This window comes from Papio anubis, chromosome 9, assembly GCF_008728515.1.
Source record: "Papio anubis isolate 15944 chromosome 9, Panubis1.0, whole genome shotgun sequence".
NCBI classification, from domain to species: Eukaryota; Metazoa; Chordata; class Mammalia; order Primates; family Cercopithecidae; genus Papio; species Papio anubis.
This window is the reverse complement of record NC_044984.1, coordinates 39,537,391-39,550,681: the sequence shown is the minus strand read 5'-3', so window position 1 is coordinate 39,550,681 and position 13,291 is coordinate 39,537,391. Positions and strand designations below refer to the sequence as shown.

The 13,291-nt window shown below is 34.3% G+C and overlaps 1 protein-coding gene across 2 annotated transcripts in view; it reads left to right on the top strand.

Moving 5' to 3' along the window:
* NELL2 (neural EGFL like 2) overlaps window positions 1-13,291 on the top strand; it is a 368,466-nt gene that overhangs the window by 139,391 nt on the left and 215,784 nt on the right. For both annotated transcript variants that reach the window (XM_009180559.4, XM_017945819.2), the window contains one exon: window positions 12,060-12,151. In XM_009180559.4, coding sequence (XP_009178823.1) covers window positions 12,060-12,151 — 92 coding nt within the window. The remainder of the gene's footprint in view (window positions 1-12,059; window positions 12,152-13,291) is intronic.

Sequence of the window (13,291 nt, the reverse complement as noted above, 5' to 3'; positions counted from 1 at the left end):
CCTTGGGACCTGGTTATATATGCAGAATTTCATGTCTCACTCTAGATCTACTGATCAGCATATACATTTAAATAAGATCTCCAGGTGATTTGAGAAACATTCATTGACAGTTTACATTGGCTCTGTTAAAAATTAAAAGAAATCAACTAAGTTTGAGGCTAAGCCTGTATACACTTATGTTTTCAACCCTGTTTATGTAAGTTGTATTTATATAATAATTGTAATATTATTTAACTACTATAAATACATACAAATATATAAATTGATTAAATACAAATATGAAATGAAATAAAATTTGTTTTATACAAATTAAGTTGAATGATTTGAAAAAAGTTGATAAACTAAAATTACTAAAAAAGTACTCTTTTTCTCATTTTAATGTTAAATTTATTTTAAACACTATGAGTCTTTAACATAAAATGCAAGCATTTGAAAGCAAATGCAATCAAAATTTTCTTGATTATATTCAAGTTTAAGTATAGCACATCTAAACTCTACCTTTATGTCTAGTTAGAAAAACATTGGCAAATCAATGTATTTTAGGGTTTAGAATGAAATAAAGTTGAATGAGTCCAAATTCTAACCCATGGTTTTGAGGGTTAACTAACTAGAGATGTGGAGATTTGACTGGACTAGAAAGTGAAGCCCACTGTGTCACCCACTTTAGGCAACACAAACTTTTTTGGGTTTTAGTTAAAATATGTAACACAAAGATAGATAGATAGTATTCCTCACCTCATGAAGTTGCTTGAAGGAATAACAAAACTTAAAGAAATACATCCAGCAGAGTTCCTGATGATTTGTATTCATTCAGTAAAATATGTTTCCAGCTCTTTCTTCAGTAAGTGTATTTTTCTCCTTTGGAAATTTTAACTTTCTTAGTTTATAAGTGTGTTTTATGTGTGTATATCTACTGTTATTTTTAAAAATTATTTCTTGAAGGACTCTCTTGTCAATTTCTTTTTACAGTAATAATTTTCACTGAGTAAAAGTTTTAATAATATTTCTCAAAGTATTCATTGTTATGAATAATAGAATTTTTAAAAACTTTTTCTTAGGTTTGGGGGTACATGTGAAAATTTGTTACATAGGTAAACTTATGTCACTGATGTTTGTCGTACATATTATTTCATCACCCAGGTATTAAGCCCCGTACCCTATTGTTATCTTTTCTGCTCCTCTTCCTACTCCCACCCTCCGTCTTCAAATAGACCCCAGTGTCTGCTGTTTCCTTCTTTGTGTTCATAAGTTCTTATCATTTAGCTCCCACTTATAAGTGAAAACATGTGGTATTTGGTTTTCTGTTCCTGCATTAGTTTGCTAAGGATAATAGCCTCCAGCTCCATCCATGTTCCAACAACAGACATGATATTGTTTTTATGGCTGCATAGTGTTTCATGGTGCTTATGTACCACATTTTAAAAATCCAGTCTGTCATTGATGGGCATTTAGGTTAATTCCATTTTTTTTTGCTATTGTGAATAGTGCTGCAATGAACATTCATGTGCATGTGTCTTTATGGTGGAAAGATTTATATTTGTCTGGGTATGTACCCAGTAATGGGATTGCTGGGCTGAATGGGAGTTCTGCTTTTAGTTTTTTGAGGAATCACCACACTGCTTTCCACAACAGTTGAACTAATTAACACTCCCACCAACCACGTATAAGTGTTTCCTTTTCTCTGCAACTTTGCCAGCAAATATTTTCTTTCATTCTGTAGGTTTCCTCTTTACTCTGTTCATAGTTTCTTTCGCTGTGCAGAAACTCTTAAGTTTAATTAGATCCCACTTGTCAATTTTTGCTTTTGTTGCAATTGCTCTTGGTGTCTTTGTCATGAAATCTTCACCCATTCCTATGTCCAGAATGGTATTGCCCAGGTTGTCTTCCAGAGTTTTTATAGTTTTAGGTTTTGCATTTAAGTCTTTAATTCATCTTGAGTTCATTTGTGTACGTGATGTAAGGAAGGAGTCCAGCTTCAATTTTCTGCATATGGCTAGCCAGTTATTCTAGCACCATTTATTTAATAGAGAGTTTTCCCTATTGCTTGTTTTTTTGTCAGCTTTGTTGAAGATCAGATAGTCGTAAATGTGCAGCCTTATTTCTGGGCTCTGTATTCTGTTCTATTGGCCTATGTCCTGTTTTTGTACCAGTACCATTGCTGTTTTGGTTATGGTAGACTTGTAGTATAGTTTGAAGTTGCGTATTGTGATGCCTCCAGCTTTTTTTTTTTTTTTCTTAGGATTGCCTTGTCTATTTAGGCTCTTTTTTGGTTCCATGTGAATTTTAAAGTAGTTTTTTTTTTTTTTTTTCTAGTTCTGTGAATAATGTTATTGGTAGTTTAGTAGGAATACCACTGAATATGTCAACTGCTTTGGGCTATGTAGCCATTTTAATGATATTGATTCTTCCTGTCCATGAGCATGGGATGTTTTTCCATTTTTTTTGTATCTTCTCTGATTTATTTGAGGAGTGCTTTGTAAGTCTCTTTGTAGAGATCTTTCACTTCCCTGGGTAGCTGTATTCCTAGGTGTTTTATTCTTTTCGTGGCAATTGTGAATGGGATTGCCTTTCTGATTTGGCTGTCACTTTGGTTCTTGTTGGGTGTATGAGAATGCTTGTGATTTTTGTACACTGATTTTGTATCCTGCAAATTTCAACTTTTATTATGGATTAAAGGGTACATATGCAGGTGTATTATATGGTTAAATTGTATGATGCTGAGGCTTGAAGTCCAAATGATTCCATCACCCAGGCAGCAACATAGCACCCAACAGGTGGTTCTTTAGGCCACACCCTGCTCCCTTTCTCCCCCATCTAGTGATTCCCAGTGACTATTGTTCTTACTTTAACATCCATGTGTATTCAGTGTTTAGCTCCCACTTATCAGTAAGAACATGTGTTTTTTGCTTTTCTGTTCTCATGTTAGGGTGTCTAGGATGATGGCCTCTAGCTGTGTCTAAGTTGCTGCAAAGGGCATGATTTCATTTTTTTTATGGCTGCATGGTATTCCATGGTGTATATATACACCATATTTTCTTTATCCACTTCCTTGTTGATTGGCACTTAGGTTGATTCCATGTCCTTGCTATCGTGAATAGTGCTGCAGTGAACATACAGGTGCATATGTCTTTCTGATAGAATGAATTATTTTCCTTGGGTATATATATCCAGTAGTGGGATTGCTGGATTGAATGGTAGTTGTACTTTAAGTTCTTTGAAAACTCTACAAACGGCTTTCCATAGTGGCTAAACTGATTTGCATTCTCATCAACAGTGTATAAGAGTTCCCTTAAAAAAGGTACTCTGAAATTACATGTCAGTAAAACAACTATAAATGTGGATGAAAACAGGGTATTGAAATTATTTCTCTTCAGACTGCTGGGCAAGTATCTATCTTATTACCTTAAAAAAAAACCCCAATCAAAATGAAACTTTTACTGGAAATTCTGGGCAACACATTAAAAGGTTTACTTATATAATCAAGACTACAATAAAGCACAATCAAGGAATCCACACGAAAATGTTCAACATCAAAACATGGTTGAATGAGTGTGAATTTGTGTGTTTAAAATGTTTAAGGTACACATTTATTGTCATATATGATTTCTCAGTTTAACTGATTATTTTCAAACAGTGGGCCAAATCCCATCAGATAATATAGGATAAAAAGGCTTCTACTGAATATATCTGTGACTGTCTCTATTCAAATGTTAATTTTATTTTTTCTCTTTTATTTCCCCTTTCTCTGAATAATAAAATAGTTGTCAACTTAGGTCTACCTGGACAGCTCTAAAATATTAAAAGACCCAAGTCCTACCCTCAGAATTTTTTAATTGGTCTGGCATGCAGATAGGGCATTGAGTTTTAAATGTTCTTCAGGTGATTTTAATACGCATCTGTGGTTGAGGTCCATCAGCCTACTAGTTTGGGAGTATAGGTAAAACCAACTTATAATAAATCACTTCCAGGTAATATAGGTTTCGAGACTGGATGTTCATTGGGATCCTGGGACAAAGTATATTATTGTGATTATTATTCTATTTTTGAATGTATTATAAGTACTCTTTTCCTGATTTAAATCATACTAAATCATTTCACCCTCGGTGCTCATTTTCAAACACTCCCCTGTGTGAAGCATTTCCAGTTCCACCCTTGTAAAACTGTGTTCTTCTCTGAGTTTTATTTAGTTACCTATGCATGTGCCCATCATTTCCCACATTAGGCTGAATGCTCCTTGAAGGCAGGGAAGATGACCTTCTACTACAGTGCTTCAGTGTCAATAAATGTTTCTTAGGTCAGGTGTGGTGGCTCACACCTCTAATCCCAGCACTTTGGGAGGTCAAGGTTGAAGGATGACTTGAGGTCAGGACTTCAAGACCAGCCTGGGCAACATAATGAGACCCTGTCTCTACAAAAAATTAAAAAATTAGTGGGACATGCTGGCGCGTGCCTGTAGTCCCAACTGCTCAGGAGGCTGAGGTGGATCGCTTGAGCCTGGGAGGTTGAGGTTGCAGTTCATCGTGCCACAGCACTCCAACCTGGGCAACAAAGTGAGACCCTGTCTCAGAAAAAAAAAAAAAAAAAAAGTTTCTTATTTTCACCAGGTGTTACCATTCTTGCCCTAAGTCTTTATGAAATTGTTTTGGTTCTCCTGTTTATCATTTTGTTGCTTACTGCGTTTCCTTCTCCTATTCCATCTCAAGTATGCTTTCAAATTTTTCCATCCTCAGTTGCTTCTTCTGCTCTCTCTTCCCTCCTCTTTCTGCCATACCTTCCACTTGTCTTACTCTACACAGAGCTTGCTCCCTTTAACCTTGTGCTTGTTCTCTTCTCTTGGCCCACATTCTTTGCATAATGGAGTTATTAATATAGCTCTCATGAAACTGCATTGAAAAATGTCCTCCTAATAGAGCTACCCCTCAACAGTTTCCTCCTTTGTTTTACCTGCATGCCAGAAACTGTTCTAAAAGAGCAAAATCACTTTTTCAATGTTTTTTACTTGTAATCTCTTAGTTGAGCACTAGTATTTGGTGTATAATGAAAAGAATCATGCTTTGCAGTTCACACAACATTTTATGTTCAATATCTTCAACACTCTAACATCAAAACAACATGTGTCTAAATGGTGCCAGGCATTTTGAAAAAAAAAAATTACACAAAGTTAAGCCAAAGACAAGATGTTCCTGTATTGATCAAATTCACTGGGTTGGTGGTAAGAAAAGATGCACAGAAGGACTGTCATATGGATTCTAGTTCTAACTTTGAAAGTGACAATATGCAAACTTTTCCTTATTATATTATACATTATATTTCTTTGTCTAGTGGTAACGAAACCTGTTTCTTCATGTGTGTCCATGTTCTGTCACTTTAATAGTATTTAAGTATTGACACAAATACTGTATTTTCCTCTAAATCTTTACCTCCAGTCATTCAATTTATTTTTCATATTGTCAGAGGACTAAATGAATTGATTATATTGTCGTTCTAATAGACTGTTCTATGTTACATGAGCCAGGATCAAGAACAAGACTAGTGACAGAAAAGCAGCTAATTTAAAAGAATTTCAGAATATTTTTAGATTGCCATTTAAATTGGTAAAGTTAGAGTCAAAAATGCTGAATCTCTGCTTACAGCAATAGCGCGTGCTTTTTTGCTATTAACTTCTAAACATTCATTTTTTGTTTTCTCAGCATATACATTCTCTAACCTAAAGGCTGATCTGGACAGGGTGCTTGAATTTTTGCTCTTGTTCTATTCTGGGAGGTACTTTTATCCTTCTTTGCCTCCTAACCCCTCACTACTGCTAAATTTATAGTATTTCAGGGCCTGTTCTCTTTTTGGAAGAATAAGCTACTGACCTAAATTAAGGCCCCCTAGGGGAAGCACTCTTTGGTCCTTTAGAAGCCCAAGGACATGATGTATATAAAACAGAAAAGGGAGGTTGCACAACTACTATCAAGGTCTCATTTCTTAAACTCTAATATTAGTTTGGCAAACAACTAAATTCCCAAACAATTAATGAGATTAGATAATCATGTCTAATTCATGAATTTGTGAATTATTTAAGCACTCTGAACTTCTAATCATTTTAAATAGCATTGACTCACAAAAACTGGTTTTATATTGGGGAAGAAGAAAGTTTTGTCATCCAATTGTCCAAGGAGACTTTCCTTGAGCATGCTAATTTGCATTATTCATGTTAGTAAGTTACTGCTATGACAGTAACCAGCTGCTTTCTTACTGCTCCCAGTTCACAAGTTTCAGATGTGCTCCAGTTGAAGGTAAGCTGTCATTTTACAGAAAGGGCAGACTCTTTCTGTAAGACACAGGCTATAGAATCTTTATTATAAGATGCAAACTCCACGGGTGAGACCAAATGTAAAGGGAAAAATGAAATTTAGAGAGGTTCAGTTCACTTATTTTTAGATTTCTTTATCAAATAGGAAGCTGGAAGAGAATTTACCAAAAAATTTAACAAACCTTGAGAATATATTATGCCAGGCCCATGCTGAGTGCTGAATAAAATCCAAAGACAAGTAAGACACTGTCTCTGTCCTGAAATAAGGAAGATGAAAAAGTGTACAACTCACTAGAGAAAAGGAAGAAACATGTGTTCAGTGCTATAATAAAGATTTAAGCATTGTAGAGAAGAGAGATTACTTTGTATCAGTTGGTGCTCAAGACTTTTATTACGACCATATTGTTAAGAATTAACTCCAAGTGAGTCCAGATTACAAAAGAAGATTGTGGGCTGGATAAATGCAGCATAGCTGATTGGAGCCTATTAAGAATATTACAACACTTTTAAATTTTTTGTTTGACTTTGCAGAATCTTAGCCTGCCTCATGAATGCGTTTATTGTACATTCTTTTAAAACTGTATAATAAAAATACAGATATACATAATTATAGTTAATGAGTTATTTTGTCATCCAACAGCTTTGATTTGTATATTGCTAACAAAATATTGGCTCAGAATGAAGTAACTGCTATTATACATTTTTGAGAAGTCTCCCAAAGGGAATCAAAATTTCAAAGCATACCATTGGAAAGCTACTACTATATAAAAGTCTATCCTTAACAGACAACCAATCCAAAGATCACTGATATTTGGTGTTTTGAAAAAGAATTTTAAAGAAACTCTATGTCCCATGACTCACTTAAGTTAATTACACTGACTTTCTTTTTGGTATTTATAACTTTTAATTTTGTAATGAATTATTTTTAAAGGTATTGATACCAATTGGGAAGTTTAAAGTAGATGCATGTATTTTCAATCAAGTAATAAGAGGAAAAAAGCTAAAGATGTAGTGAGGAAATGTTTAGAAGTAAAATATGATGCCCTTTTGCTTATATATTCTGAAATGTTTTTAGATGGGTTTAGATCATTCTTTCTACAATGGTTTGCTGAAGTTCATTTAAATCTCATTAGAGAAACCTGCAGTTGCCATCTCTGCATTAAGGACCAGTAAATCAAGATTTTAATGTGTAACTTAGAATTTTCAGCGTTTTACTGGCTTCTTTCACTTATCCATTTTTCAATCTGTGTTATAAATTACCTTTCACTTTTTAACAACTGATGACTTCTAAATTTGTCTGTAGCATCTGTTGGCTCCTATTTGCTGTTAATTGTTTTTATGTTGTTGAAATGGAGGAAAATGAAGGAAAATAATTTTTATTAATTGCTTTCTTGGATTCTCTGATAATTATGACGCTAGTGACTATCCAATTTGCAATGTTTAAGATAGCCTTGGTAGAACAAATACATCAAGTGTTACATTGTCCTATTGAATTTCTACAAGTTGTTGTTAATGTCTCCACTTATGACTGAATAGACTATGTGCAGGAAAGCTCTGTGTGACGTAAATCACATAGACCCTTGTGTGAATACACTCCCTCGAGTTATGCCAACAGCAGCACCTACTGGAGTCAGAGGAAATGTGTATTTCACATTGTTTAATATTAATAACTAATGAGTAGCTGTGGTTCTATGGGTTAGTATGATTTCAAAATGGTATAGCTTCCTAGTCTACAAAGTGATAAGCCTGTATGAATAAATTAAGTACATCTCCCTAGAAGTTTTATATCTTAAAGTATATACACATAACATATTAAATCTATCACTCAGCATAGACTTTTGAAAACATGGCCTAATTGAAACAGTTCTGCTTTAAGCTAGTAGGTGATTTGAGGTGTAGAAATCCAAAGTTACATCACGAAGAACTAAATGTGGTAGTCACACTCACTCACATACACACAAGCCACACAACAAAACTAGGGAAGAAGTGAAGCCTCTGGCTATAAACATGTGCATGCAATTAACATGGTTAAAAGGAGCAGAAAATACAATAAAAAATGATTATTCCTTTATTGTTTTATTGAAGAAGTGAATTTTCTTACTTTATACTCCACTGGGGAGAGGTTAGAAGGCAGATACTTTTCAGTTAGAGAATTCCAGGGATGGTCATGTAGTCATTGTTGTAGCCAGTGATTATTGTTATCTCTGAGAATTTGCACCTGATACCTACACGGGTTGGCCTTGGTTAAAATTAGGGCATAGGCCCGATCTGCTTTTCCTCCTCTGTTTACACACTTGATTTTCCCAGAGCTCAGTTCCCTCATTTTACCCTCTGGCTGCCTATAAACCTCATTTTGATAATCTCAAGGAGGGACTACATTTTTAAAATATCTATTTTCTTTTTCAGACTTTTGTGTTCCGTTCTCTCATGCCCTTCTGAGCAAGCTGTCTTGGTAAACTAGACCTCTTAATGACATATAGTGAATTAATGTAACAGACATTTGTTCTTGTTATTTTTCCTGTTCCTGGGCACCCGACACTCCCTTTTCCATTCTTTGTCCTCTGTCCCCCAGGAGCCTGACTTCTGCAGCCTGCATCACTCTGGTCTCCTTGCCAGCTAGTTTCAAGTAGCATTCACCAATGGGAGACACTGGCAGGAAATTGGAAGGCAGGAGGAGGAGAGAAGGTTGGCTATGTTTCTTTCCTGCACCAAGCTATGTCTCTGGCAGTAGTTGTGCTCTCATGATTATAGCTTTCACAAGGCATCCTCTCCTCCATAATTCTGGCTTACACTGGACTCTAGTAAAACCATTTTCTTCCCTTGTTCCTTAGCCCTAGGGTAATGATGATCCCTTGCTTTTACCACAATATGGATCCTTCAGCAGCCCTTGTTTGTTTTCTTAATCTTAATCCAGCTATCCCTTCTTGGAAGTGCTTTCGGGTTCCTGAGTTTCCATATAACTTATGGATTATTTAATCATAGAACTGCAGTTTGGCTTCTCTTAGAGTTAGTTGTGTATGAGTCTGTCTGCCCTACTAAATAGTGAGGCACGAAGCACATTAAATTTGTCTTTGAATTCCAGTACCTAGGAGAGTATCTAACATGTAATAGGAGCTCAGTACATATTTGTTAAATGTATGAATAGGTTAACATGACTGTCACTCCCTCAGTCTTCTCTTAGAAAACTCCTAGAGCCATTCTAATGGCATTTTTACGATTCCTTGCAGTGTTTTTAGGAATCATTATATCTTTGTTTGAATTTCTTCACATTTCTCCTCTAAAGAGTCTAGGAAAGAAATATCCTACTAATATTACTGAATATTCCATGTCAATGTTAGACTTATGGAGAATTACAGCAACTGATCAAAAAAGAAGTGAGATAAAAATCACTCACTTTGGGTTCTCCCTAAGCCAACTTCATCCTGCTTGTGCTCATTGCTTGAAAGAGAATTAAGCAATTGTGACCTCATTCATTTATGTGCTTTTTCCCTCCCTGCCAAGCTCCATTTGGTGCCCTATTGTCCCACAAGTTGCCTATTTGAGTCTTTTGAATTAAGAGTTTAGAGCAGAAGGCCCATCTGCTCTATGTGAATATTAAATTATCAAAAGACTTTGTATAAGAAGAATTTACCCTTGTGTTTTTTTAGCCATGTTTCCTTTCCCCCTCTGTGTAAGAAAGATTTAGAGCACCATTGTTTTTCTTCCACATACGCTTAGACTTGAATAGGCTACAGTTATCAAGCCATATAATACAATAGGCTTAGAAACCTTTGAATGGCAGGTACTGAATAGATGTAAGAAAGGTTTTATTTATTCTCATTATCTTATAAAATATAGTACTTAATATATATATCTCCTTGGCCTCTAATTTTTAGGATTTTTTTTTGGTTTTCATGAAGCTCAGTAACCTCAACCAAGACCTAGCATGTTGCATGTTTAATTATGTTGAGGTTACTGAGTTTCATGAAAACAAAAAAAATCCTAAAAATTAGATGTCAGAGAGATATATTTTGCGATCAATCATATTAGGTAAATGCACATACCATTATAATTCATAATATAATACATAGAATGCAACTGACAGATCTGTAGTTTCATTTTGAATATTCACTAGTGAGCATATTTTAGCCAGATGTTAAGTCATATGATTAGTGCTAGTAAATTTTATTCTTTGCTAGCAAGCTCTAAAATGTTCAAAATCAATTGGCTAGGAGATTTGCATTATGTAGTCAAATTTGTTAATAAATGCTGTGTAAGGAGATGAATTGAAGGATGACATTTTTAAAACCGTGCATGTTTCCATTATTTAAATGTGCAACGTTAAAATAGTTTTTCAAGGAAAGTGAGAGTCAGGTTATATTTTGGGTCTTAATATTTCTACAACAATATATTGATATTATTAAGAGAATAGACCAGGCATGGTGGCTCATGCCTGTAATCCCAGCACTTTGGGAGGCTTAGGCAGAAGGACCACTTAAGGATAAGAGTTCGAGACCATCCTGGGCAACACAGCAAGACCCTGTCTCTAAAAAAAATAAATAAATAATGAAATTAAAAAATAAAAGTATGTCTAATTTCTTTCTTCTTTATTATTGGGAAGTCGATACTTTTAAAGGTAATAGGGATATATGAATTGCAAAGAGTGAAAGAATTTCTCATAATTCACACAGTGGAATTAAAAGAAAATGTACACATTCACTTTATAGAATTTGTATAGTTAAAATAAAAAATTGGATTTAGTAAATATGGGAAACAAATTGCCGGAGTCTATCAGTTGATCACTTCCACTGGTCTTTGAAATAATTGTCTTGGGGTAGATCTAGATGTTATGGGGATCTGAAGCATCTACAATATTGGGTGTCCTTTCAAAGATAAACAATACAAAATTATGAAAGGAGAACTTAGTTCAGCATCTTACAAGGAGCCTAAGCCAGAGAAGGACCCTGAAAATTAGGCATCATTAGCTTTAGGGTAAATCTGTTTCGCCTTACGTGATGAGTCAATGTAAGTAGTATGAAATACTTCAAAACAAGGAAATGATTTCTGTTGGCTAAATGTTTGTGTGAATTGTAAATATTTTGCAAGTTTTAGAAAAAGATTATTTGATACTCTATGCAATTTTTATGGATTAAAAACATATTTTTCCATGCAATCTAAGGTTACATTTTAAAATTTCACTTAATTGTGATGGAAGCAAGGCAGGTTTAGATTAAGACCTCTCAACGTCCTAGATGGGGTGCCCCAACCCATACATACTTATAAATAAAATAACACTAAACCATAAAACCTAAAACTTACATGGATGTGCTGAAATGAATATAGCTTCTTTCTATTATAATGTTCTATTTTAAAATTATGTAATGGTATATAAAACAAAAACTTTTCTCATATTGTTCCCTGAGTCTCATATTACCCCTGATTTATTGCCACCCTAAGTGCCTACTTAATATGCCCTAAGTGGGACGTCATCTATCAGACAAGTAATTGACTTTAAGTCTGCTTCTTGGCAGTACTTTTTCAGAGTCTAATTCAGACATGTCATTGCCCTTTATCTTTTTTGTATCTTATTTTATTCTCTCAACTTAATTTGCATGACACTAAGTTTACATGTGCCTTGCAGTAGATTGAATTGAGGTTTCTGGTTATTCAAACATGTTGAAAAAAGGTGTAAAACATGTGGAATGCTGTTACAAGATGATCTGATCCCTTCTAAGCGATTTTTCCCAATAAAATAAATACATATGTATTTTTTACTCCAAAGCGATATGCCAATTTCAAGGACGAACCTACTTTGAAGGAGAAAGAAGTACAGTCTATTCCTCTTCTGGAGTATGTGTTCTCTATGAGTGCAAGGTAAGAAGACTATTCATGGGTCTTTCAAAATTGTTTCTATTTATAAACACAATAAAAGTTTCTTGACTAGCTCAACCTTGAAATACATTTTTGAAATTCTAATGCAAGGAGAAAATTCACAATATTAATTATAGTTTGAATGTGAAGAAATTCTCGTTTTTAAACATGTAAATTAGTGGTTGAAAAATAATTTTTCCAATAAATGAAAATGCTATTTTGTCAAATTAAAGCTTTATGAAGTTGTCTTATATTTTCCAAATTCAAATAAGCTCCTTATTTGCTATTGGGAGGAAAATGTAGGTGAAGTTAAACTTAGCTTTTTGTCACTCATGATTTTGTACCATGTGAGAAATATTGCTCAGTTCAATTAAAAACAAAACAAAAACCTGCCTAACTAAAATTAATTGTTGGATGGAGTTGAGGCTGATATTTATCTAATTCCCTTTGGAAGGAATGTTTTAAATTAGTTAAAGGGAAATTCCTTACAAATTTACTTGCCAAGCTTTCTGAAGCAAATGCAATTCATTTGAACTTTTGCCCCTCGACCTACTAATTGAAAAATTAAATATGTTTCACAACACTTTTCATGTTTGTCTTTTGCAAATTATAGCGTTATATTTCTTGACCCTAATATTACATTTCAGTCCTTATTCTATATGAAGGAAACTGTCTATATATAAAATTTCTGCTTTAGGGCTTCATTTTTATTTGATAGTTAATTTTCCTCTTTAAATGCCTCCTATACATGGTTTGGGAAATGATTTAATATGTATAAATTATGTAGAAAATTAAGATAGTGATTTATGCTGCTGGCACCACCAATCAACTGTGATTACTAAGAGTGAGGGCAAGGAAAATCCTAAGAATTTTGCCAAGACAAATTGAATCTGAAAGAAGCTATCCACTTCATGCATCTTAATTTGGAAATCCTTTGAGATAAGCAAGGAGGAGATGCAAAGAGGCAAGACTGTGACAGATTTGATTTCTAGAACATGAAAGCTCTGATTTCTTCACGCCCATTATAAAGTATCCTCTCTGCTTCTTTTAGTTTTAAATCAGCTTTCCAATGATGTAGGTTCCCATCTTAGAGAATAGAGACACAGGAAAATTAAAATGAATTCCTCAACCTGTATTTCAAGA